The 26,031-nt window shown below is 52.1% G+C and overlaps 1 protein-coding gene and 1 long non-coding RNA gene across 6 annotated transcripts; one reads left to right on the top strand and one right to left on the bottom strand.

The window, feature by feature from the left end:
- The first annotated feature begins 111 nt into the window (after nucleotides 1-111).
- On the top strand, nucleotides 112-26,031 carry ENDOU (endonuclease, poly(U) specific). 5 transcript variants are annotated; one of them, XM_070619482.1, is made up of 11 exons: nucleotides 112-1,076; nucleotides 7,189-7,268; nucleotides 15,156-15,278; nucleotides 17,741-17,812; nucleotides 18,323-18,457; nucleotides 18,883-19,054; nucleotides 19,436-19,635; nucleotides 22,473-22,586; nucleotides 23,235-23,341; nucleotides 24,092-24,234; nucleotides 24,881-26,031. In XM_070619482.1, the coding sequence occupies exons 3-11, from the start codon at nucleotides 15,161-15,163 to the stop codon at nucleotides 24,999-25,001; spliced, it is 1,182 nt and encodes a 393-aa protein (XP_070475583.1). In that variant the 5' UTR covers nucleotides 112-1,076; nucleotides 7,189-7,268; nucleotides 15,156-15,160; the 3' UTR covers nucleotides 25,002-26,031. The 5 variants fall into 5 exon arrangements, with proteins under 5 accessions (XP_070475583.1, XP_008511846.1, XP_070475582.1 ...); XM_008513624.2 differs by lacking the exon at nucleotides 112-1,076 and adding an exon at nucleotides 5,104-5,244; XM_070619480.1 differs by lacking the exons at nucleotides 112-1,076; nucleotides 7,189-7,268 and adding exons at nucleotides 9,996-10,112; nucleotides 10,380-10,578.
- Nucleotides 4,763-14,811, bottom strand: LOC139083380 (uncharacterized). Its single transcript, XR_011540059.1, has 2 exons — nucleotides 14,615-14,811; nucleotides 4,763-5,647 (listed from the first exon to the last, which is right to left on the bottom strand). It is a non-coding gene; the product is annotated as an uncharacterized lncRNA (long non-coding RNA).

Genomic DNA, 26,031 nt, shown 5'->3' with positions numbered 1-26,031 from the left:
TGGGCTCTCCACAGTGGTCTGAGAGGACTCTTACAGCCCAGCTGCAGCTAGCTCCTTCTGCCGCCCCTTCCTGGCTCCGCTTCCGGTCCCTCTGCCTCCAGTGCATCTCAGCCTTTGGCTGGTGCTCATGCTGAGCTGAGGCCTCTGAGAGGTGGCCAGTGACAGAGAGGAAACCGAGGCAGAGGCTTCCGAGGGCAGCCCATGCCTTGCTCATGCCTCGCGGACTTCCCTGGAAGTCAGATTTCTTATCAGTGATGAGCATGGTCCCAGTAAGCTCTGTCAGCATTGAGTCCTCCTTCCCCTGCCCCTGCAGCATGTACCCTGGGAACCAGTGACTGCGGTGACCCCTCCTGCCAGGCCACTCACTTGAGGAAGCTCCAGGCGGGGCCTCCCTCCTCTCTATTCCCTTGCCAGGAAAGGGGAGGGGCATTGTCTGGCCCTGGAGGGACCTCTGGGCCCTAGGGATGACCCCAGAGTAGGTATTGAGCAGCAGGGCTCCAGGGCACGTGGAGGAGGTGGGCTCATAGCTGGAGGGAGGGGAGGGGCAGGCGTGGCCCTGCCCTTGCTCAGCAGGTGCATGTGTGGGGCTCAGGCTGGATGCACCCCCACCTCCCCTTGTCCCTACACTGCCAGACCTCTCGTCTCGGTGGTCATGGACACACGTGCAGACTGCCTCCAGAAAGGTGGGAGTCCTTGGCAAGAGGTGGCACAACCGGGCTCAGACCTCGGGTTTAAGTGAATCCGAGCAAGTCAACAAACAGTTCTCTGCCTCCATTTCTTCATCTGTAAGATGAGTGTGAGGATCTCAGTCCAGCTCTGAGTGACAAACAAGTCCAACTGTAGCTCTGGTTCCACAGCTGAGGTGACAGCTGTACCAGTCCTGTGTCCCCAGCCTGACAGAGGGGCAGTATCGCTCTGGGGAAGTCAGGCACAACGCACTCTCCCAGGATGATCCTGGGTTGGAGCGGATGGCAGGGGTGATCAAGCCAGTTCCTTTGCCCATGGACTGAGATGGAGGACTACAGGGCACGGAAGCTTCCAGAGCTGAGCAATCATGACATGAGGCCTACGCCTTGGTGAGTCAGGCCTCCCAGGAGCTTTCTTCTCTTCTAAACCCATTGTCTATCGGGTTTCGGCAAGACCCTCACCTGGCCGCGGCCCTCACCATCCTTTCAGACTCAAGGGCGAGACCAGCCCTGCAATAGCAGAAGCCAAGCATGGTGGGGAGGGTGTCTTCCATCAGCGTTTCTTCTTTTCTTCTCTGTGACACCTACGGCCCGACGGAACTTGGGCTACTTTTGAATCTCCCTTCAGCGCTGGACGGCCCTGCAACCTCCCAGCTGCCTGTCTCTTGGGCGGGACACCTTTTGGGCCTGTTGGAAGGGGTCTTGCTGGGAGAACAGTGCCCAGGGTGGCAGGAGGCCACCGACTGGGAGCTGGGGCCCCCGGTGACTAGGCTGGGTCACCACGGAGGGGGAAAGGCTCCAGGTTGTGGTGGCCTCATGCTCTGAGGGCTGTGTCACTTTCTGTTTCCCTGAATGCCCAGGTTGGGGGAGGGGGTGCCATCCTCTTGTGTCCTAGCAGCCCAGACTGTCTGCAGGGGGCTCCCAGTTTGTGTCCCAGCTTCAGGACAGCTATGATGGGAGGAGGAATTTGTGGGACTGCTGAGAGAAAGAAGTATGAGATCAGACCTTAAAAAATCTCTTTTACCTGGAAGGAGGTAAAGCAGAGAGGGAATGAGTGTGTCCTAAGGTGTGTGTCCTAAGAATGGAGGGGTAATTCCTCCTCTCAGATACATACACCCTACCCCTCCCTTAATCCCTTATCCTTAGCTTCCTTGGGAAGGCCTGGGGCAGATTAGGGGCCAGGCTGGGACTCTAGCTGTGGGATGCACACCAGGGAGGGTCAGGCCTCTCCAGCAGAGTGAGCACGATCTTGTGCAGGGGTAGGGCAGGCTGGGGAGCCCGACCTCTGGCCGCTCCAGCTTCTCTCCCTGGGAGCCAGTCCTTCCCTCTCCTCAAGCCGCATCCCACAGGACTGACACGGAGCTGGTGATCCGGCCCCCTCCACCCACACTGCATTCAGCAGAGAGTTCGAGCTCATGGGGGGAGTGGGACAGACCTGCTTCCCGACAGCCTGGGCCAACGGCTACTCTGCTTCCCAAGTGGCAAAGGTTCATCTTCTTACTATTGCTATTATTTACAGTATTTATTGTGCCGATAGAGTCAGATATGAATCGTGGTTTCATCCTTTCCAGCACATCTATTATCTTATTTTTACCCTGGTGATAGGGCAGCTCTTTTTAGCCCTGTTTTACGGTCAAAGAAACTGAGGCACAGGAAGATTTGCCTAAGGTCACATAAGTGGTTAATAACAGAGTGACTGCTGAAGGACCTGGGTGTGTGTCAGCTATGCCTGTGCCACGGGCCAGATGCAATCTCCCTGAACCCCAGCATTTTCTTCTCTTGTAGGAATAGACCCAGGCATATAAATCCCTCCCTCCCTCCTTCATTTGGGAATCCTTCCTATGGGCCTGGTGGAGGCTTTGTGAACGGGACAGGCTGTCCTGGCCTCCTGGAACAGACCACCCGGCCAGGCAGATGCACACAGAACAAGGCCATCAGATGGGACAACATGCCGCAGAGGACAAGTCCAGAGAGCAGTGGACGCCTCAGGCCACAGGGTCTCTCTGCTCAGCCCTAAGCATTAAGGCCCACAGCTGTTCCCACGTTGGAGTTCACAGCCCCAGCCATCCAGCTCCCTGGAGCCCTGCACACCGGCCTACATAGCTGTGCCCGCCAGGGTTGGGGGTGCTCTCAGCTCATCCCTGGTTCAAGCCACTCAAACATCCTGGGTATCAGGCACGTGTAGTGGCTGATGTTTGGGGCAAAATCTCTGACCTGTCAGTTGTTCTTGATCCCTCTCTCCCTTCCATGGACCTATAGGCCAGAACATAAATGCATTTCCAAAATGTATCCTCCCCCTTGGCCCCATACACGAAGTTCTGGGCTTCTCACCCACCTGCCAGGGCTGTGGGCTAGAACTGGGTAGGTGTCCTCTCAGGTCTGTCCAATTGCCCAGCCAATCCAAGCACCACTCTCTGGGCTTCTGGATGCTCCAAGACCCAAGCCTGTCTCTCCTGCAGCCCAGCCTGACAGGGCACCTGAGGGTGAAGGGGCCTGTGGCCCAGGTGATGGGCTGCTGTCATCCCTCCCAGTGGTGGTGAAACCAGATCCCTCTGAGAAGCAGCTAGGCTGGGAGAGCATCTTCTCTTCCAAGCCTGGGGCCTTCTTGGAGCAGGTGGCCTTGATGGGGCCAGAGGGGGCTGCTGCTGGTGGTGGTAGGTGGAACACTGAGGCAGGAGATGGGCCCACGGATCCCCAGAAGGAGGAATAAGGCTTTTTTTGTGTGGGAAGGTGTGGGATTCTGGTTTGTATGTGTTTAGACTCTGACCAGTGTGGACCCTGGGCCTGAGGGCTGGATACTTAGGGCCTTGCCTGACTCTACCTGCCATGCCCTTGGCCTTGGGGAGCGCTCAGGGCCTCAGTTTTCTCACTGGGGGTGAGTTGTGGGCAGCCAGAGCTGTTCCTGGGCTGCAGAGTGGAGGAGAGGGCGGGTGCTCCTGGCTCTCAGGGGACTCAAGACAGCAGAGGGGTAGAGAGAGGGTGACTTTTTGGCTGGGGCCATGACAGCAGGACATTTTAAGCTCACTCTCCCTTCCAGAAAAGAGCCCTGTAAACCAGAGCTTGGGGCAGCACAGACGGGGGTCAGGGTGTCCTCCCTTGGTGGGCAGTGTTTTGGGCACAAGCAGCCTTGGCCTCAGCAGCTATGTGGCCTTGGGCAAGTCCCTTCCTCTCCCTGGGCCTCAGTTTCATTGTTTATGAACAAGGATTTGGACTAGAAGGTTTGGGGATGTTTTCCCGCTCTAGTGTCTATGACTTAGGCATCTCAAGGCATCAAAGCGGGCGAAGGAGCACAGATCCCTTTTGGTCATGAGGCTGCAGACCTCTGCAAGCATCTTCCCAGCAGTGGCCTCCAGCCAGACTGCCTGCAATAGGGAGAGCCAGCTGCAAGCACAGTTCTATTAGAAGGTTCTCAGAGAGTTCCCTGCCCCTAATATTGCCTCCTGCAGCTGCCTGAGTGCATGGCGGCTCGTCTCTCCCCCTTAAGTTCGACTTGTCTCTACAAGGGTCCTGTCGTGTAGACACATAACCTGGGAAGAGTCTGATGGTCACTCTCAAGAGAAGATAAGGAAAGGAGGAGCCCAGAGGCAATGGTGTTAGGGGAGTTTTCACACCATGGCGTCAGGGGCATGGTCCAAAGTATTACCTAGGGGAGCGCAGGGCCCCCTGAGTGCAAGTCAGAGGGAGAGGTGGTGGCCAGCTGCCCCAGCTCAGCTTTGCTGGGGCCAGGCCCTGCAGGACAACCTGTGTGCTGGAGGGAGAGCCTGCAGGTTCAGGCTGGACCCTCTGGCAGCCCACGGAGGAGGTCAGCCTTTGCTGTCCCTCCTCCCTCTCGGTTCTTGGCTTCTGCAGCAGGCAGCTGTTGGCAATCTCATCAAATAGAGCACAAGGCTCGGGAGGCCAGAGCCGTGCATTTGTTCCGCACTGAGGTGCTCAGAGTCCCGCAGAGAAAACCCCGCTCCCCAGGCTGCAGCCGCACCCCCAGGAAATAGGTGGTCACTTTTGGCAATCAACCCAGATGAGCTAGACAGCGTGTCTCATTAAAGGGTCATCCCCAAGACTCGGAAATACTCAAACTGTACATTTTGACAATATAAATTTATTTTTGAAATTGTAAAAGAAATCACATTATGGAGAGTTTCAATTAGAAAGCCGCCACTTTCTCATGCTTCGTGTCTCTGTTTTAGATGTCGTTCTTTCAGGAAGGGCTTCCCTAAGCATCCTATTGAAATTAAGTCTTCTGCGGCCCTATTTTTTTTTAAACACACACTTATCTGGTCTTATTATTTACCAGGCACTGTTCTAAGAGCTTTGCAAGTATTAACTCATTCAATCTTCACGAGAGCCCTGTAAGGTACTCTTACCAGCTCTATTTTACAGTTACAGGGGACCCAAGGCACAGAGAGGTCAGGGAAACTGCCCAGGATTGCACAGCTGGTGAGTGGCAGAGCTGGGATTTGAACCCAGGCAATCTGGCCTTTGAACCAGTGGCCTCAGCATCGTGTTCTGTCCTCATCATAGCTTTAAATGCACTTCGTCCATCATCTCGCCCCCATTTCAGGTACTGAGCTTCTGACTTTGCATCCACTTTGCTTAGTACAGTCAAGTAAATGAACAAATGAATGAGGAAGGGGAAATTGTTATCATCCAATCACCATAGCTCAATAATTATGGTAATTTTGACAGATTGTAGATCTCTGGACCTTGGGTAGGAGTTGCTCCTGCCAGTCTGGTCCACTTCTTTGTGAAGGCAGAACAGCCAGCTGTGCCCACACACTTGGGGGGAGAGTTCCGCCAGATGCCTCTTGGCAGCGCCTGGCTCCTGGCTGGCCTCCGCCCGGCTCCGTCTTGACCTTGCCCTTGCTCACTCCGTGGCTGTCTCTCTGAGCCTCCTTATCGCTGTCTGCCGGTCTCATCGGCTCCTCTTTGTTCCCGTCTGTGCCTTCAGACCCTCTCCAAAGCCCCTGGCATTTGAGGATACGAAATAGAAATTTTATTTTGTAATCACTAGTAGGCAGTGTAAAACAAACATTAGCATAGGTGGCAAAAAATGGAGGCAGGTGATTCTTTGGGATCCTAAAAAGCAGGATAAAGTTGAGTTGTCTGTTACATTGTGGATTCAGAAGCTGCTGGAATCCCGGGTTCTGTCTGATCCCCGAGGTGGCTGCCCCTTGCAGTGGTGATGCCAAAGGGTGCTTTGGGGTTTAGGTCCGCCCCAGATTTCCATTAGTCCCAAATGAATGTACAATATAGCCAAAATAGTGTATTTGGTATGAAAACAGAACTACAAAATGAACCCCTACACCTACAGCCCTATACACACTTCCACCTGCTGCCCATGAGCCGCCCCCATCATGCACGAACTCTGGAACCTCCAGAGCTCAGGGAGGGATCCATTTGCTCTGCTCTGCTTGTCACCTTCCCCTGAGCCTTTGTAACAAGTGGGGCTGGAAGGCTCAGTTCTCCCATTCATTCATTCATTCATTCATTCATTGCTGGTCCTGGCACATGTTGACAGTTTTCTAACACACGTTGGGTGACAATACAAAGCAGTAGAGGGGACCCATGAGGCAGGGTCCCTGTCTCAGGAATTTTAGAGATGAGCTGAGGAAACAACCTGTATGGATGAGAAGTTAAATGGAAGTGCAGGGGTTAATCTACACTATGTTGGCAGCGACATCTATCAGAGGTGGCTGTGATGTGTCAGAGGCACACAGGACAAATATCAAGAACTGAATCCATAGGCAGGAGGGATCCTGTGGGTTGGGCGGGTGAAGTCAGGCTTTGTGGAAGATGGGGCTCCCCCCTGGAGCTGGAGGGTGAGTAGGAGAGGGACAGTCAGTGAGTGGGGGAAGGCGTTCCAGGCAGAGGACTGGCGTGGGGTTGGGCTAGCAGAACCAGAAACACAGCCTGGGACTCTAATGAATGGGCCAGGCAGCATCCCTGACTAATGCATCCAAGGCAGGTGTTGAGCATGATGCTGAATGTCGGGCTTCCCACAAACTTAATTACCTGGAAACACAAATTTGGTACCCAGCATACCAACCAGTGTGGGAGAAAATCTCACATGGAGCCATTCTAAGACACTTTCAATAAGAGGACACTACGGACTGAGGTGGTTCACGAGTGATGAGATGTGGGCGACCATCTTGGGCCTCTATCCTGGGGTACTCCCTGGCCACAGTGGGATGGCGGCTGGAGATCCAGCATATTCTGGTGCCAGGGTCCCCTTGGGAGGTGACTCCAGGCCACACCTGCACTGGGCCAGCTGCAGGGTCTTTCCAGTCTCTGGTCCTGTGCTAAAGTGACTCAGTTTCATAGAGGACAAGGGTGGTAGGACAGGCTGGCCTGGGCATATGCCCTCTTTAGTAGCCTCCTGCATCAGTCTCTCCCATAGCCTCTTGGTCCTGACATACCCCTGACCACCTTGGTAGTCTAGAGATGAGTGGAGTCTACTTTAAACAGCAGCCTAATGCTGGGGCTTCTCTGTCCTCTGTCCCACCAGAAACCAGTCGGTTCCAAGAACAGTTTTCCAGCCCAGCCTGAACACTGCCAGTTTGAGAACAGCATAGCACCAGGCATATGGTGAGCACTCTAAATATTTGCTGATGGAATTCCCATTCTCCACATCCCGGACTGCTGACTGCCTCCTGGATCCTTGCCCAGGTGGCTTCACCCCCTTCCCCACCCTCTGAGCCTCCACGGAGGCACAGCTGCACCCTCTCCTCACTTCCTCATGCTGAGGAGGCATCTCTGCTGGTGTTCTCATCATGAGTGTCCATCCACCATGCATCTTTCACAACCCTCTCCCCGCCCCAGGCCTCTGGGACCCAGCCTTCTGGGACTCCCAGCTTGCTGGCTGGCCACCATGGTGGCTGCTGGGGAGAGCTGTCATTAAAGAGTGGAAAGTCGATGTGAGGACCTAACTGTGGGAGGACTTGGAAAGAGGAACAGCAGTTTTCTATCTAGACCAGGCCCACTGGAAAGAGAAAGTGGTCTGAAATATAATTTAATGTGTCTATCTCTGTAGACATATGTGTGTGCATCTAAGCTTATGAGGCATCTCTGCGTAAATGTAGGGATGGAGGTTCATTTATTGGCTGAATGGAATTTTCCCTACCATCCTGTCTGCTTTTGTCCACGTCAGTACATCTTAGATTGTGAGGTCCTGGAGGTTGGGAATCGGCTCTGGGAAGGGGGATCCCTGAGCACCAGAGGCTGTCACGTGGAGGCAGGACAACCTCTTAGGATTGTTGAGGGCGTTGCAACATCATTTGAGAATTGGAACTAGGTGACACTGAGGTCCTTTTAATTCCAGTGAATCTCATTCCAGACCACTTTGCATAGTAACCCAGACAAAATTAAGTGGTCGTTGATGCTTTTTGGAGGTGAGATGTTTGTGGGGCCATGTAGCACCATTGCTCATCAGGATGGCCTCTGGTCAGAGGGATCTGGGTTTGAAGCCCTGCTGTATAACTTAATAATTGTGTGCTCCTGGGCATATCTCCCAACTTTTCTGTGCCTCAGTTTCCCCATCTGTAAAATGAGGATAACAATAGTACCTAGAGGGTTGTAGTGAGAATAAAGGAGATAGCACACAGGAAGCTCTTCATGTGCGACACGTGGTAAGTGCTCCATCAGGGTTGGTGGTTTGTGTCAAGGTTGACATTGTAGTTCTTGTTGGAAGACCCAGTCTGAAACTCTCGGGTCCTTAGATGACCTGTCTGGCTCTACGGGGTCTGTCTCAACTGTCTTCCCAGCTCCCAGCCTTGCTCCTGACCTAAAATTACCCTGATGGAGGGTAGAGCTCCCACCCTCCAAGCTCCATCCCACAGTCCATTCGGCTGGACATCAGGGCAACTCTGGCCAGACCCCATTCTCACTCTAATGGCTTCGGCCTCAGCCAGGGTCCACCCAGGTGGAAGGGACAGACCATCCAGTCCCAAATTCTGGGGCGTCAGTGCTTCCTGGCCCAGCCAATGATGCTCTCCTTTATTCCCTAAATCAACTGGAGTTGGAGATATGTTCAACGTGCTGCCAATCCAGGGAGGGTGGATTCTGGCAGGCAGTGGCTCGGCAGCCCGTCTTCAGGTTGTGCAAATGAAACTTGTGCAACAAAGCAGCCATTTCTGCCCCTCCTTCCTTTATCCAGGCTTCCTTCCTGGAGAACAGGGCCAGGCTCACTCCTCAGTTGTGTTTCCGGTGTGAGTCCCTTGCGAGGTGGCTTGCCTAGGCTGTCCTCCCCAGCCGTTACAGCCCATGTCTGGTCTCATCTCCACACAGCAAGGGTTTGTGGGATTCTCCTTAATCCACCGCAACTGCTCAACCTGGGGCCTGGACAGGAAGCCTCAAAAGTGAAGTCCGAGAACTTGGAAGGGATGGTCAGATCCAAACCCATCATTTCAAAGATGAGAAAACGGAAGACGAGAGAGAGGAAGAAACTTCCAATGTTCAAGTAGCCTGGTTGAGAAGGACATGCTCCCCCCACCACTTCTGGAAAAAAGTCCATTATAGAGTGGTCTCAATTGTTCATCAATTTTGCCTGTTTATATGAGACTTTTCTTCTTCTTTTCTTTTTTTGCTGGGAAAGATTCACCCTGAGCTAACATCTGTTGCCAATCTTCTTCTCTTTTTTTTCTCCCCAAAGCCCCAGTACATAGTTGTATATCCTAGCTGTAAGTCCTTCTAGTTCTTCTATGTGAGCTGCCACCACAGCATGGCTACTGACAGGTGAGGGGCGTAGTTCCATGCCTGGGAACTGAACCCGGGCCGCCTAAGTGGAGTGTGCCGAACTTTAACCCTTAGGCCATCAGGGCTGGCTCGAGACCTTTCTTTCTTGAGAGGGCTGAGAATCCCCATGCAGTGCTCTCTCTGGAAAAGACGTTTTGCTTAGCAGATATCACCTTTATTAGGAGGGGAAAACGTGGCAACCCCGAGTTGCGGCACCTCTGCTCTTGGACTTGGGAAGAAGGGAACCCTGAGAAGCCTCATCTCTGGGGAGGGGTCCTCAGGGGGGAGAAGCGTAAGTGGGGATGAAGGGAGGGGGGCCTTGGGCTCCCAGGAGAGGAAGGGTGGGCCCTTTGGCTGCCTTTGAGAGGCCTCTTGCCCTTCCCTGGCCTCATAAACCTGGAGCCTGTGAGAGCCTGAAACATATAAAACCTGGGATGCTGACTCAGTGAGTTAGAGGCCCATTTGCAAGATATTTCTAGGGTGGTTTAGCTGTGGTCAGCTTGATGGAAGTAAGAACAGCCCTCATTTCTGTCCTGTGCCTCCTAAATCTCTCCTTCCCATGACCCCAAACCAGCTTGAGCACTTACTGTTGGTCAAATGTGTCACGATCATCTTATTATGGTCCTCATGGTAAGCACCAGGAATTCAAAGATGAAGCCAGCCTGTAGCCCTTTGGAAAGTCAAGCCTGTGGCTTGCAGGTAAGTGGATATTTGGAGGGCCTCATCCAAAGATAAGCCCATGGGTGCCCCTAATTTGGACAGGGAACCCCCAAACTAGGACCATCTTGCTACCTGATGCATGACCTATTTTCTAGCTACCAGCAGCTAGCATGACCTGTTCTGAACATCTGGCGTTACCTGCCTGCTTAGTCACCTTCCCTCTGGCTTCAAACAGCTGTAGGGCCCCACCCTCTCTCCACCTCCTAACCACCTGGGATCCTTCCCTCCCCTTTTCCTTCCTGAAAGGATGTGGAGGTACCAGATCCACAAGCTCTGATGTCTTTAAAAGGATCAGCCTGGGAAATAAGGCTCATTTGAGAGCTGTGGCATTCACCTTGACTCTAGTGAAAGTCCAACAGCCAGTCTCCTTTTGGCCTCCAACTGGGCACCATGAGGGCCTGCGTCCCCCTGATAGTGGCCCTGCTCTGCGGCCTGGCCTGGGCTGGTAAGTTGCTATCTGGTGGGGATGAAAGGGTCCTGCATAAAGAAGCAGAGAGTCGGGGAACTGGGTAGAGGGTGGGGGTTGTGGGACAAGGGAAGGCCAGCTCTGTCCTAAAGGCATGGAGCACCTTAGACCTGTCCTCATCTGAGGTGCAAGGGTTGCCTCTGGAGGGGAGTGGACTGTGTGAGGGGAGTTGCAGGCTGATGGTCTGATGTCATGGAAGTCCCTTCTTGACATGTTGGAAGACTAGCTGCAAACCTCCCCTAGTGTAATCTGACTCTTGATCTCACACAGGTTTTGTTTTCTGGGGCCGCTGTATAGTGTAAAGCTGGGGCTGTGGCCTGCTGGGTTTGTGTGGCCTGGGTGCCCTTGGTCACTCCTTCTCCTGCCTGGGGATGGAGCTTGTTTGGGATGGGACCTTTCTGTAGGTAAAACCTTAGAAGATGGGCATGCTCAGGGGAAAAGCGGAAGAGCCCCTGACTGGGCCACGTGTTCTCTGGGGCTGAACGAATAGTCAGAGCAATTGGTCTTTGTCCCGGTGTTAGAGGAACTAAAGTACAGAGGAGGGTCCTGGCCCACAGTTATTAGCGGTGCAGAGGATGACACCGGCAGAAGAACTGGAACACTTTCCTGTTTAGTCGCTGTGCACAGTGCTGACGCTGATGTGTTAATTGGTGGTGAATGGGTGAGTAGGAACGAGTGCCAAGGGAGAGGGCTGGGCTGAGGGTTGTGGGGAGAATCCTCCTCTACTCAGAGGAGAAGGAATCGGAGCTTGATACTCATCCCTCCCAACCCAGGTTGTCTCTCATAGGACTGGTGTAAAGATTAATAAGATAATGTATAAGAAGCACCCTACATGGAGTGAGATCTCAATGAACCGGGGCTTTGATTATGATTATGATTGTAAATATTCCTGGGAGAAACCTACTCTTGGAGTCATTTCCAGTCAGGTTGTGGATAAAGTGACCCCTAATGGGATTCCTAAATGGAAAAAACTTTGGAGGGGAAAGCTGTTCCCAGGCCCCCCAACACTGGATGGGATTGTGCACCTGTATGCTGGCAGCCACTGCAGCGCCACTGGAATCAACTCTGTCTGGGCCCTGGGTGGTGGAGAGACAGTGGCACAGAGGGAGGGAGGGCATGTGTGAGAATGTCTAGCTTAGCGTGCAGGAGTAGCTGCTGGGTAATGACAACCTAGCCTCTGGAGGGGAGGGCAACTTGAGACATTCGGTCCCTGGAGGGACATCCCTGAGGGCAGAGGCAACAGTGCCTTCAGAAGTGCAGGTGGAATCCTGCCCCTGGGGCTGGTGATGGATGGAGGAGTGAGGGTCCAGTGGATGATGCCTCCTTCTTTCCTAAGGTGGGAGGAAAGAGGCTTGCTCTTGTCCATCCTATTCCAACATCTCAGAACTTAGAAGCAAGACTATGAATCATATGGAGGAGTCATTGGCAACCTCAGGTCCTTGATTGTTTCAAGTGAACTGAGGCAAGAGGCTGGTCCTGGAAATGAATCTTCTTGGTTGACTTAAGTCTCCATGGAAACAGCATCTGCGTCCCCCAGAGAGGCACAGCTGTAGGATGCCCCAACTATCAGAGGGGCTGAGTGCTGGCCTAATAGGGACATTGAGGCTTGGGACGAGGCTGTCTTGGTGGGCAGTATGGATAGGAAGTGGGCGTTCTGGTATATTCAAGTCTTGGAAGGTGCAGAGAAATTTAGCATTTCATGGGCGAAGGGAGGCCCTAAGCTCTTCATGGGGAATGGAGGGAGAATCTTAGTCTGAAAGAGGAAGACCATATGAAGAAAGGCAGCAAGAGAGAGAGAAATGAGGCAGAGGGACAAGGGGCAGATGGTTGCTGGAGCAGTGATTCAGGCACATGGCTGGTGCGAGGGGCAGACATAGAGTGTGTGAATTGGAGGTGCAGGGTTGGGGTACTGGAGTGAAGAGTCAGGGTGACTAGTTGTCTGAGGGTCCCCAGAACAGCACAGCCAGGTGCCTGCAAGGAAAAGTCCCTCCCACTCCTCCCTTCCACCCTCAAATCCCAAGGTCGTCTTGAAGCAGACCAAGTTTACATGGAAGCGTGAAGAACCCCTGGCCCAGGGTTCTTCCTGGGGACAAAGTTGTTGAACAGAGATGAAAAGTCCACTCAGTGAGGGCCAGTGGGGGGTGTTCTCCTGAGCTCCACAAGCTGACTATTCACTTGTAGCCCTTCTCAACTGGTGCCAGCTGCTGGAATGGGTTGAATTCTTTCCTTGGACTCTGCTGATCTGGCCCATTAAAAACGTTGCCCTGATTTGTCTGAATTCTCTCCCTTTGGATTCTGGGTGTACTGCCAGGCTGGCTGAGCAGGCAGCTGATGGCGCATTCCTCCTGGGCGGAGAATTTCTCCTGAAGATCTTTGCATTCGGGTTCCAAGGAAGCATCATTTAAGATTCAAGAGAAGTTCCCCTGGCCCGGAAGGGACAAATGGCCTTGAGTCTAGTCTTTTTTGGGGACAATCCACTGGATCAGAGGCCTGCCTTCCTGGCCACATTGGAGCCCTGTACACAGCGTGAGGTTGCCTCAGGACCTGGGTTAACCTTGGCCTGACACCTCTTTGATGTAAAAGAACACAGACCCACAGTGATGATGTCAGCTAGGAAACCAGCATAAATGTGCTGACACCCCAGCCCCAAGGATGGCCCAGCTGAAACCCAGGGAGGGAGTCAGCTAGATTAAGTATGTCGACAGCGAGGACTGCTCGAGGCAGTCTGAACACCTGTCACCTTGAAGACAGGCATGGAATATTGCCACTGCTCATTTACCTAATAAACACTTCTATAGAGCTACTATGTGTCATGCACTGTACAAAGTGCTTTTAAAATATCAACTCATTTAATTATTGTAAATATTCCAGGAGATAAGCTTCACTATCATACTTTTACAGATCAGGAAACTGAGGCACAGAAGGTCAAGTAACTTGCCCAAGATCACATAGCAAGAAAGCAGCAGAACCAGAATTCCAGCCCCAAGCAGTTTGGCGCCAGAGTCAAGTTCTGGATGTCTCTGCTGTGTCACCCTCATTCGCGTTGTATAAACCCTAATCCCAGAATCCACACCAATAATAAACCCATATCCCTAATATTCACCTCCACCCCACTCCAGGCTAAAGCGAGATACTATACTTGTGCGGCATCCCAGTCAGAACCGAATCCCGAATCGAATCCAAGGCACAAACCATCATTTCTCCTCTCCTAATCCTGACACATGCCTCGATACTAGTTTGCTGCTAAACCAACCCCCCATTCCTTAGCCAGACATCAATATGAAATTGTTACTTTATCAGTACTGTAACTCAAGCCCGAATCCTAACTGTAGCTCTTAATCTAAGCCTAAGTAACCCCAACCCCAGCCCAAATTAGGTGTCAGTTTCCTCATTCATACACACTCTGCTGCTAATGGTAACTCTGACTCTGATCTTGACATTCTCCGTAACCCACAGCCTGACCCCTAAACCCAGCACTCGCTCCATCCAAACCTCAGGAACCGCAAATGGAAACAAAGGCTCTGTTATCACCCTTCAAGCCCAGAGTGGAAGGAAAGGGCCCCAAAGCAGCCGTCATGCTGGCTTTCCCCTCCACTGTCTTGCCTGTGGTGGCCGTGGGGGGCTTGTTTTTCTAGGAGTGGTGGTGGGTTTGTACAGTTTCTTTCAAAAATTTTTTTTGTCTTAAAATTCCCCCTGTGGCCAAAAGCTTGCTTCTGCAAGCCCTTTGGCTGGAGTGAGGGATGTGGTCTGTGGTTACGGAACAGACGCTGTTCCAAAGCCCAGTTCTCACTCACACCCGCCTCATTCCCCACCCTGAGCATAAATGAACCCAAATGCATTCCAAAGACGACAAAGAAACAGAAAGATGTGACATGGGGGAAACAGGGTCCCGAGGAGACCAGATGACGGAGAAGGAAGAACAAAGAAGCAGAAGACATGAAAGGGATGGGATGAGAGGCAGGCCGTGGGTCCAGGGGGAGAGGGCAGGTGGGATCACTGAGCAGCAATGACTCACCTTCATCTGTGTGACAGGTGAATGGTGGCCTATGGGCCATGTCCAGCCCACAGACCTCTTTCTTTGTTCTGCCTGAATTTTCTAAAAGCTGGAAAATTTCACATAAAAATTAAGGCTTTTCTTGAAAAACTGGAGGCTCTGGCAACATCGAGCCTGCATCCCAACATGGCAGCAAATGGCTGGAGCTGAGGAGTGGCTGCCAATTTCAGGCAGGGCATGGCTCCCAAGTTTGTCACAGTCCCCACCTCTTCCTTCTGCCTCCCTAATTCTTTACTTGTTTGTGTTACAGGTCAATCCCCGGTGGGCATGTGAGTTTGTGATCCTCCTCTGTATTACGAGCTCTGCACTACTTGGTGGGCGGTGGGGACGAGGCTTATGTTACTCACTGGAGGCCGTGCATGATTTCTCCTTCGCAGATAGCAATGACCTTCCCTGCCAGGAGGGGCCCCCGCCCCTGTCTGTGAACCCTCCCGCAGGGGGTAGCTTGATGAAGACAATATGATCCCACTCGAGCTGACTTTGTGACCTTTACTGCCCATAGGAAAAATGGAGTCGTGTGTATCTCGCTGTAATGAGAAATTCACCCGGGGTGCTGCCTGCCAGTGTGACCGCCAGTGTGCCCGGCACGGGGACTGCTGTGAGGACTATGAGGAGCTGTGTACTGGTGAGGCTGCTTGTGGGTGAAGGGCCTGGGAGACACGGCAGGCCGGGCCATGTCTGCTGCAGCCTGCCCGAGGGGACCCTGGCTCGGGTGTCCAGCTGTCCAGAGCAGGGTTCAAGACAAGGATGCTGAGGGGCAGAGCAGGGCTCAGGGATGTGGCTGCCAATTGTCCCAGGTTTTCTAGGATGTCCCCAACTTAAAATACAGTAGATGTCATTTACCTGGATTACCTGATGTATCAGGATTAATAATATCTTGAAAGTTTAATTCCAAAAAAAGCAAAATGATAAAAATGATATTTTAGCATGTACTACGTTACCAATTGTTATTTAATACTTTAAATTACAAAAGTATAAAAGTGGCCGTGAACTTTCTCAACTTGCCTGCCATCAGGAAGTCTACATGGCATCACAGTGACAGTCACAATTCACACCACTCTTCCTATAGAGAATGCACCAAGTGGCCACAACTTCTCTAACCTGTCATTCCCAGTCCAGCAATTAAAATGAGACACATACTGCCCTCAAAAGCCAATTGTTGGGGCCGGCCAGGTGGCGCAGCGGTTAAGTTTGCACGTTCTGCTTCTCGGTGGCCTGGGGTTTGCTGATTCGGATCCCGGGTGCAGACATGGCACTGCTTGGCTAAGCCATGCTGTGGTAGGTATCCTACATAGAAAGCAGAGGAAGATGGGCACCAATGTTAGCTCAGGGCCAGTCTTCCTCAGCTAAAAGAGGAGGATTGGCAGCAGTTAGCTCAGGGCTAATCTTCCTCAAAAAAAAAAAAAAAAAGCTGATTGTTCCTCTGCTACTCCAATGACAGTTTTAAATGAATCATTTAAAAAAAAATAATTTTGAATGATCTCCTTGTTTGGATGTTTCCAATGTTTTAAACTCGCAGATGAATGATCTTCTGCTTCGTGACACAAAGCCTTGCTAGGTTCACTGTCAAACCATGTGCCCCAACTCCTAGTTTGGAAAACATGGTCACTGACGCCATGGTAGATAATGGCCAGAAAGACCACTACATATGGCTGTACAGGTTGTGCACTGCACAAGGGCACCTGGCTGAGAGGACAAGTTGGACGAAAATCTAACCTGCACTCTTCTCGCTAAGCCATGTGCCTTGGTGCAGAGCTGTGTCTGCCAAGAGAAAGGAGTGCCTTTTCCTTATTTGCCCAAAGATGGTATCTGCTGGCCCAGCCATGTGCCCACAGAGCTGCTTCCACCCAGAAGGAAGCTTCCTTCATTTACACAAAACTACCATATGTTCCAGCAGAGGACCTGATGTTCAGGCCCAGGTGGGGAGACCCAGGCTCTGAGCTCAGTGCCAGAAGCAGAGCCTAGCCGTTTCTGCTGCCCACGTGCCCCATTCAGCAGACACAGGAAGGCTTGTTCACCTTGGACCATCAGGTGGCATTTCAAGATAGAGACAATACCCAGCTTAGGAGCCATTTCCTCTGTAAGTCTCTGATTTCCAACTCAGAATCCTTTTCCCATACAAAGAAATATTATAAATGATGGTTAAGACTCCAGATCAGCTCACAAAAGTCTATTTAGCGTAAAATGTGGATGAATTAAGAACCCTGTGGATTGCCAGCACTTAGAACACAGCTTAGTACAAAGTAAGTTACCAGAAGATGTTTACTGATGGAATGAATAACCTGACTTGTGGTTCTGATGGTAATAACACAGTACCGTCCAGCAGCCTCACTAATAGATTCTGAATCACTTTGTACTAATGTTGTTTCTTTGGGGGGTATTATTCCACTGTGCGATGAACGAAGAGCTCAGAAATGTGCCTCCCTCCACCTCCTTCCCCACCGCCACCCCACCCTCCTCTGCCTGGAGCCCAGGCTGCAGTCACCCAGCTTGCAGGTCCAGGGAATGCGGCCTCAATAGGAATGTGCTTTTCTGAGCACGCCCTCGCAGACACAGTCTTTGTGACCGTTGCCAAGTGTTGCGAAGAAAGAAGGGAAGTTGGTATCTCAGGAAACAGTTCTGGTTCCTGGAGGCCCTGGGAGGGGTTCACCCTCGACCCTGACTGGACTTATTATAGGTAAAGGACGTCCCCAAGTGAGGGCCTTGTCATTTGGTCAGCCTATCCATCTATCAACTTTCATTAAAGAAAAGTCATAACCCAAATCAGAGTTTTCAGTCCAGAGGGGACCAACTCCTGCCTCCTCTCCCCATCTCAGGTGAGCAGACAGTAGCAGAGAGGTTAAGTGGTAAGAAGGGTTGTCACGGGGAGAAATCCTTATCACTTTTTATAGCCGTTTTCAATAACTGTCCCTTTCTGGCTCCCATTTCCAGTTTTTCTCCTCCCTGTCTTGGTACTTGTTCGTTGTACCCTAGCCTCAGTTTTGTATTTACTTCCCATGCACACGCTTGTCCCTGGGGAGCTGAGACTCAGAGATAAGTGGCAGGAACCCTCAGGATGCTTGGTGACTTTACTTCTCTGACCTACAGCTGAAGAGGACCCCAAAGAGCCAGAGCCATTCCTGGAGCTGGAGGGAGAGACGGAGGAGGTCCCGGCTACCAGTGAGTCGGCCTCTGGGGGTGGGGTGGGAGTCGGGGAGCTTCAGGATAAGGGAGGAGGGATGTGAGAGGGTGACAAGGAGGGGGCAGCCATATCAGCGACACAGGCCCAGGCCGAAGCCAGACGGACCCCAAAGGACCCCTTGGAGGTGGTGAGAGGGGCTGGCTGGACTCTTGGGGCCTGTGGGGGAAGACAGCTGAGGGCCCCAGCAGCCTGGGGGCAGGCAGGAAAGAGATTCTGAGGCCTGTGGAGAGGCCAGAGAGGGAAGTGGAAGAGATTTTATCTTTAGAGTGGGAAGATTATAAAAACAACAGGCCAGAAAGTAGAGTTCGGCATCAGAAAGGACTTCCGGACTGTGAAGGAAGCCTGTTTGTTTAAGCTTGTTTGTTTTCCTGACCTGGAGAATTTAATGGGAAGAGTGAGGGGAACAAGGCCCAAGGGGGGACTGGCCTTGATGTGATGGAGCGACCTCTAGAGGTCTGCCCTGGACATGCCTCCCCCTGTTCTCTCAGACTTGTACTCCGCACCCGACTCCTGTCGGGGCCGCTGCCTCGAAGCCTTCGACAAGCACCACCAGTGCCATTGCAATGCCCGCTGCCGGGACTTTGGGAACTGCTGCGAGGATTTCGAGAGCCTGTGTGACCACGGTCAGTCTCCTGCCCCCTTTAGCATCGCCTCAGAGACAAAGGAACTCTCTAGAGCATGAGTTCTCCGAGTGGGGTCCCTGGACCAGCGGCATCACTCTAGGGCTTCACCCCAGACCTACTGAACCAGAAACTCTGAGGGTGGGACCCACCCATCTGTCTTAACAAGCCCTCCAAGTGCTTCTGAGGCATGTCAAAGTTTGAGAACCTTTTCCTAGAGGAAAGGGACAGTGTGGACATTCTGTGGGCAAGGCCATGTGCTGATTTTAAGGATCCTTTAGGCCCTAGGCCCCTGCCCTCCAACCCCTAGGACGCCTAATTGCAGCCCCTCTCCCTCGAAGGTGCCCAGGAGGGGGTGCACATAGACAGCTGCCTCCCCCTGGCCTTCCCTCTGGCTCTGAGACCACCGCTCCCCCAATTCCTCCCAGAGGGCTTCTCCCACAGCAGTGACGCCATAACCAAGGAGGAGCTGCAGAGCATCTCTGAGAAGATCTACAGGGCGGACACCAACAAAGCCCGGAAGGAAGACATCATCATCAACAGCCAGAACTGCATCTCCCCGTCGGAGACCAGAGACCAGGTGGACCACTGCCCAGAGCCGTGAGTTCCCTTCCCTCCCCCTCCCCAAAGTCTCTCCCGAAGTTTTGCTCCTTTTCATGCCTCAGCTCTTTTCTCAAGGCAGGCAGGATCAAAGGGAGAGAAAAAAATAGGTCTCCAGAGACAAATAAAGCCATCTAGGGAACTGTGGGTATCCAGTGGGAGGGTTTCTGTGTGGGCCAGCCTGAGACTAGAACTAGCCTTCCAAGAGATGAAGTGGCAGAAAAGAGAGACCTCATGCATGGCCTTCAAGAGTATCTGAAGTCCCCCGTCTGCTCCTGAGCCCAGCCCTTGCCTGCCTGCCCCTGGCCCATCTGCCAGTTCCTGGAGGGGGTTCTGCTCCACGTTCAGGCCTCTCAGTGGGCCTCGCTCCACCTCCCCCAGGCTCTTCTCGTACGTCAACGAGGAGCTGTTCTCCAAGCCCACCTACGCAGCCTTCATCAACCTCCTCAACAACTACCAGCGGGCGACGGGCCGTGGGGAGCACTTCAGTGCCCAGCAGCTGGCTGAGCAGGATGCCTTCCTCAGAGAGGTCACGAAGACGGCAGTCATGAAGGAGCTCTACAGCTTTCTCCGTGACCAGAGTGAGTGAGCCCTGCCAGGCCCCATGAGGTGGTGCTGAGGACTCAGGTCTGCTTGCTGAGAGCCAGGCACCTCTGGGTGCTCCATGGTGGGGACTATGTGGAGGCCAGTGCACATCTGGGAGGGGGCAGGGAGGGGGCCAGAGAGGTGCCCAGAAGAGATCATGGGCCCAAGTGGGAGCTGAAGAATCCTGTCTGACTTGGAGATTACCCTACCTGTTGACTTGCTTTATCCCCCTACCCCACTGCTCTGGGTTCTCTGCAGGGCAAGCAGCCACCCTACTCCGCCCCAGGGTGCTTCAGCTGGTCCCAGAGTCAGCACCACTTTTCAGGCATGTCGAGTCCCTCAGTGTTCTCCCTCCTCCTGCACTAAGTCCAGGAAGGAGCTCGGCCCACCCCACATTTTTTGCTGGGGAAACGGCAACAGAAAATCAACAAAGGTTCAGAGAGGGAAGTTCTACCGGGAAGGGTTCTGGTTGGAGGGGTTCCAGAGAGAGAGAGACATTCCAAGCAGACCAAAAAAGGTTTAGGCCACAGGACTTCTTGGCACGGGGCTGTGTTTGTTAGTGTCCTCCAGATTCCTCTCCTGACCTCCAGGCCGCTGGGCTCTGTTTCAGGGGTGCTCTGTCCAGGTCTTTCTCCCATGGCTGTGGGATCGCTAATGCTCAGAGCTGCTGCATTCCATCCTCTGGCCTCCCTTTAAGAATTAGGAACATGCTGTTTTTAGGTAAAGCCAGTGGCACAAAAATAATCCGTGTGAAGAAGACCCAATCCTGCACCGCCCCCTGGTGTTCTCTTTGTAGTAAATAAATGAGAGAATCTTGGAGGTCCAGACGGAGGCCCCCAACATTTCAACTGAGAGAAATAGAGGCCCAGACAGGCTAGGTGACTTGTCTGAGGCCACAGGGGAAGTTGTAAGCAGAGGCAGGACTGGAGCCTAGGGTTCTGATCCCAAGGCCAGGCTGTTCCATTTCTCACCCTGTCTTCACCTCTCTCCTGTCCAGATCCCACATATTCTTAAAGTTCTAGCTTGCATCCCGCCACGCTGATGAAGCTGCTCCTGCCCCAGCTCACAGCTGGCCTTTGGGTCTCTTCAGAGGTGAAGGGTTTGGGGTGTGGCCCAAAATAGCCTTGGGCCAGAGAGACTTGGTTTGAGTCCGGCTCTGCTACTTGCCAGTGTTTCTACCCTGGGCAAATTACCTGCCCTGTGCTGAGCCTCATCTGTGAAATGGGGTCTTGGAGGTTAATGCATGTAGCTCACCCAGTGGAAAGCCTGGCACCTAGTCAGTGGGAGCCATTCAGATTGTGCAACCATTTTCTGTTATTTTGTGTAAATTTAGTCTTATTTTCCAACTGTGTTTTAAGTCCTGGAAAGGAGGAAAGATGTCTGGTATCTCTTTTGTCTCCTCTGCACACAGTTCTGGGCAGTAAACAGTCGATGTTTGATGGCTCCCTAATTTAGATCCCCAGCCGGGAACTTTCCCTGGGTTCCAACTGCCTTTTTGACATCTCTACTTGGCTGTCTCACTGGCGTCTGCTCAGAGCTCAGTGTAAAGAGAACTCATCATTGCTGCCTCCTTCTGTAGACTGTCCCTTCCTCAGTCTTCCTCGTCTCGAAAATGACACCACAATTCATCCAGCTGTTCAGGCCAAAAGCCCAGGAGTTATATTCAATTCTTCTCTTTACCATACTGCTCCCCACCCCATCTTCTCCATCCATCAGTAATGTCTGTCACTTCCACCTTCAGAATCTATCTCTGATCTGCCCGCTTCTCGCCCCTCCCGGACAGTTGCCACTGCAGTCTCAGCCGCCACCACTTCTGACCTGGACAAAGTGTTAGTCTCAAAACTGGGCTCTCTGCTTCTGCTCATCTGCCCCATTGATCTTTTTACATACACAACCAGAGTGAGCCTTTAAAAAACAAAGCTCCTAGGACGTAATTCCCCTGCTTAAAACCCTTCAGCGGCTTCCCCACCACCAGGAAGCTATAGAGTGGCTGGAGATCAGTTTCTGGAGCTAGATTGTACGGGCTCAAGTGCTGTCTCTACCTCTTATTAACTAGGTAGTCCTCGAGCAATGTAACCTTTGTCTGCCTCAGTTTCCTCATCTCTAAATTGGGGATAGTCAATACCAACTTGATAAGAAGATTCATTGTAAGGACTGAGGCACATAGAAGGTACTCAGTAAATCTAAAATATCTTTGTGATTTTTACCGTTTGCCTGAGACCCAGCCTTCTTGCCATGGCTTGCATGATCTCGCCCTGACTACCTCTCGGACCTCCTCTTCTTACACTGCCTCCTCCTGCTCACGATGCTCCAGCCACATTGATTTTCTTTGAACACCAAGTTCCAGTCGTCCTGGAGCACTTGCTGCTCCCTCTGAGTGGAAGAATCTTTCCCCAGATATTTGCATGGCCGACTCCCCATCCTTCAGGTCTCTGATTGGTGCTGCCTTCTCAGAGAGGCCTTTCTGAGCTTCCTTTCTGGAAGAGCCCACACCCACATCCCCACCATTGTCATCATGGATAATCTGCTTTATTTTCTTCTTAGCACTTGTCTGAAATCGTGTTGTTTGTTTATTGTTTATTTGTTTATTATTTGTCTCCACTAGAATGTAAACTATAAAGGCTTTGTCTCTGAGGTTCCCTGCTGAATCCTCAGCCTCTAGATCTGGGCCTGGCACAAAACAGGAGCCCCACAGATAACTGCTAAACGAACAATTGGATATCTTTGTCGGTTGAACCTACGTGTCTCTGGCTGGAGCAGGTGGCCCTTCCTTGCTTCCCAGGATCTGGCCCTGCCTTCCCCTCTCCTAAGTCCTCTGTGTTCCTCTCCCCAGACCGCTACAGCTCGGAACAAGAGTTCGTCAATGATTTGAAGAACATGTGGTTTGGGCTCTATTCAAGAGGCAATGACAAGGGGGATTCAAGTGGCTTTGAACACGTCTTCTCAGGTGGGGTCACTCGACTTGGAAAGAAAGAGTTGGGGGGATAAAGAGAGACAGCATTCCTAAGGAGCAGGGCAGCCTCAGGCTTTGATGAAACAGCAGCCAACCCAGCTAGCAGGGAGAGACATGTCTACTCCCAGGCCAAGAGGGAGGGTCTGAGGAGTCTCTTGTGGAGGCTCTAAGGGAGAAAGAAGACCAGATACTGAGGCTTCCAAGGGGCACATGCAGGAAGGGAGACGTGTTGGGGGGCATGTTGTCTACCTCTGAGGGTCCTCGGCTTCTAGAGCTTGGTCAGCTGCTTCCTAAGAGGGCTGTGTTCTTTCTCCCCACTGCCCCACTCCATAAAGCTCTGCTTAAGTCTGGTTTGCTCCTGGGGAAATGGCTCAGAGGAGTATCTCAGATTGGAACCAGGGTCAGCTGGGAGGAGGAATTCTCCTAAGGGCTTTAGTCGAAAGGTTGGGGGGGGGGGGGGCGGTGGGCGCTTCCTGAGGTGAGAGTTAGGGATGAGAGGTACTCTGGGAAGTTGGGGCAAGGAGCTGAGCTGGTGAACATTCTAGGAGTCAGAGACTGGAGAAGGGGGACAGCTTTGGCATGGGGAGGGGAAGGGAGTGGGATGGGAGGCCCAGGTCACCCACCTTGGACTCTTTGTTATAGGTGAAGTCAAAAAAGGCAAGGTCACTGGCTTCCATAACTGGATCCGCTTCTACATGCAGGAGAAGGAGGGCCTGGTTGACTATTACAGTCACATCTATGACGGTCCCGTGAGTACTGAGTGCTGACCCCATGGGCTGGAAAAGCCTTGTTAGTACCCGACTTCCTGCCCTCATTCAGTATTCCAAACAGTCAGACTTGTCTCTCACACCGACCCTCAACGGCAGCCTAATGGGGATTGTGAATATAGCTTCCCTATCTGCTGGAGAGCAGGTTCAGCCATCCAGGACTCTGGGACTCCCTTCCAGACAGTGAAGGCTCCAGAACTGCAGGAGACAGGAGGCAGAGGGCACCATCTCTGGATGGGAGGCAGGGACGGCGGAGGATTCTCAGAGGGGAGAACCAGAGACACGCAATTACCCACTGCCCAAATTTCCTTAGAATGCTGTGTCAGCTGGAAGTCTCAGCCTGGCTAGTTTGAGTTAAACTCCTTATATTTGATGAAAAAGAAACTTTGCTGCCCTGTGCCAGGCAATAATTTGGGGGCAGTAAACTGTCCTTCTCTTCCACATGTGAGGGCCACAGGGAACAGTTATGCCCGGCTCCCCAGGCATTGGTCATGTGGTGATGCTGACTCTGGCCTCCTTAGGAGATGCGCACTGGCAGCTCCAGACAGTGTCCAAGCAGGGCTTAGACACCTTAGCAGGGCAGACTGTTTCCTCGGTCCATTAAAGAAGCCAGCCTCCCCGGAATGCTCACAAGACCCCTAATGGGCCCTCAACAAATCCATTTGGCACCCCTCGGTCTGACTCCCCTCCATGTCATTCACCAGACCCCCTTTGCCACCCTTCTCTCGGCAGTGGGATTCTTACCCCGACGTGCTAGCCATGCAGTTCAATTGGGACGGCTACTATAAGGAAGTGGGCTCGGCGTTCATTGGCAGCAGCCCTGAGTTTGAGTTTGCACTCTACTCCCTGTGCTTCATCGCCAGACCGGGCAAAATGTAAGTACTGGGCCAGCCAGGCCTGGGGAGTAGGCCAGGGCTGTAGGCTGTCCTCATGCAGGATATTCAGGAGCCCCGGCTTAGAGGGCTTGGACAAAGTTTTTTTCACTTGGAAATGAAGCTGTTAGATTAGCTTGATGAGGGCCAAACTTCATCCTAGCAGCAGAACCACCTCCCTTCTTTCTCTCCAAGTGAAATCTTATGCAGGACCTTAACATATTGAACAGTTAGAAATGGAGTTGTCCTGGGGCTCCAAGCCTCTCGATTTGGCCCCCAAGGCTGCTTAGGGGAACCCTAGAGCCCCAGAGAGTACAGTTTGAAGCTACTGGGCCTCACATTCTCTAACAGTTGAGGACTCTGGGTCCTACTACTTCTGAAACCCTGCGTAGACATTTAATTTCTGGGGGTTTCGGCTCCAGAATCTGGGATTTTAGAATACTTCTCTGGGAAAGATGGGGAGCAGTGTTCTTTAAGGAGATAGAAAATAAGGCATAGATTTTGAAAGGGCTGCTTGCATGTGGGGAGCTGGAGGCGGTGGCTGAAGCAAGCTGTGGAGCCCTTCTGTATGGGTTTGGCTTGATCCTTCCAGCCTGGGAACAGACGTGGAGTGAAGCAGCCCCTATAGTTTCATGATCTTTCCTCACAGGTGCCAGTTAAGCCTGGGTGGATATCCTTTGGCCATCCAGACCTATACCTGGGACAAGTCCACCTATGGAAATGGCAAGAAGTACATCGCCACAGCCTATGTGGTGTCTTCCACTCAATAAAGCTTGGAGCCAGAAAGGGGCATGAGGGCAGTGAGAGCTCATGCAGGACTGAGGTGCTATCTGCTCCAGGCTGGAGAGGCGACGGAGGAGACTGGGAGGGATTCCCAAATCCAGAAGCACCCATATGGGAAAGAGAGAAAAGATACAAATTAGAAAAATGCAGAGAAACAGGCAAATCTTTGCCCTCCAGCATTTTGGAAAGAGTTCAGAGAAGGTGGGAGCCCTCTATAGCTCTTTGCCCTGATGGGAAGTGTAACCATGAACAAGTCATTGACCTCTCCAGGCCTCATGTTTCCTTTTAATGTAAAGGGAAGGGGTTTGCCCCCTTTCTTCTTTTGGGGGTTGGTAAGAGGGCAAACCTGATGATATTATTACTGTGAAGGTGTTTTCAATTGTTCTTAGGAAGAACGGCTGATAGAAATTCAAGATTACAATAATGGCTGTTATTGTACACAGCCCTGCAAACTGCAGTTCAGCCCTATGTTGGGGCCTCCAAAGAAATCAGGCCATGGGAATCAAGCAATGGGTATTTGGTCTTTTCTAGGGTTAGATCCTCTCAGAACAGGGTCTGGGAGAACTCTGATGCTGATGGAGAGGGTAATGGATTAGCACAGTGAGTGGGCTGGGAGGGAGTGGACTTCTCCAGGCCGAAGAGTTTTTGTAGCCAGCTCAATAACTGCATCTAGAAGCTTCCTGCTTATAGATATTTAGTGCAGTTACAGAGCCATATTTGATCCCAAATAGTTTGTGAAAGAGTTCCCTTCCTAGGAGGAAGATTTTGCATCAGAAGAAGAAAGGAACCCAGAGCTTGGTGTCATGAACATAATTATTTTATGTCTTATCCAGCAGCCATAATTTGCATAAACTTTAGAACAGAAGACCAGGGAGATGGGGGCTCCCTACTTCAACCTCAGTTATGCATTTCTTCCCTGACCCCATTAGGAACCAGATGCTGTCTCACAGAGCCAGGCTTGAACTATGGTTTAGAGGGTTTGAGTCTTCAATTAAAGTCATTTAAGAAAACTTGAAA

Source organism: Equus przewalskii, chromosome 5 (genome assembly GCF_037783145.1).
Source record: "Equus przewalskii isolate Varuska chromosome 5, EquPr2, whole genome shotgun sequence".
Classification (NCBI taxonomy): domain Eukaryota; kingdom Metazoa; phylum Chordata; class Mammalia; order Perissodactyla; family Equidae; genus Equus; species Equus przewalskii.
The sequence above is the reverse complement of the archived record's forward strand: the minus strand, read 5'-3'. Positions and strand labels throughout refer to the sequence as shown.

Bases quoted from the DNA above. Each gene is read 5' to 3' on its own strand.
- ENDOU (XM_070619480.1), top strand. From the start codon at position 10,524: ATGAGGGCCTGCGTCCCCCTGATAGTGGCCCTGCTCTGCGGCCTGGCC. The intron at 15,279-17,740 runs GTGAGGCTGCTT...TCTGACCTACAG, and splicing joins CTATGAGGAGCTGTGTACTG to CTGAAGAGGACCCCAAAGAG. The intron at 24,235-24,880 runs GTAAGTACTGGG...CTTTCCTCACAG, and splicing joins ATCGCCAGACCGGGCAAAAT to GTGCCAGTTAAGCCTGGGTG.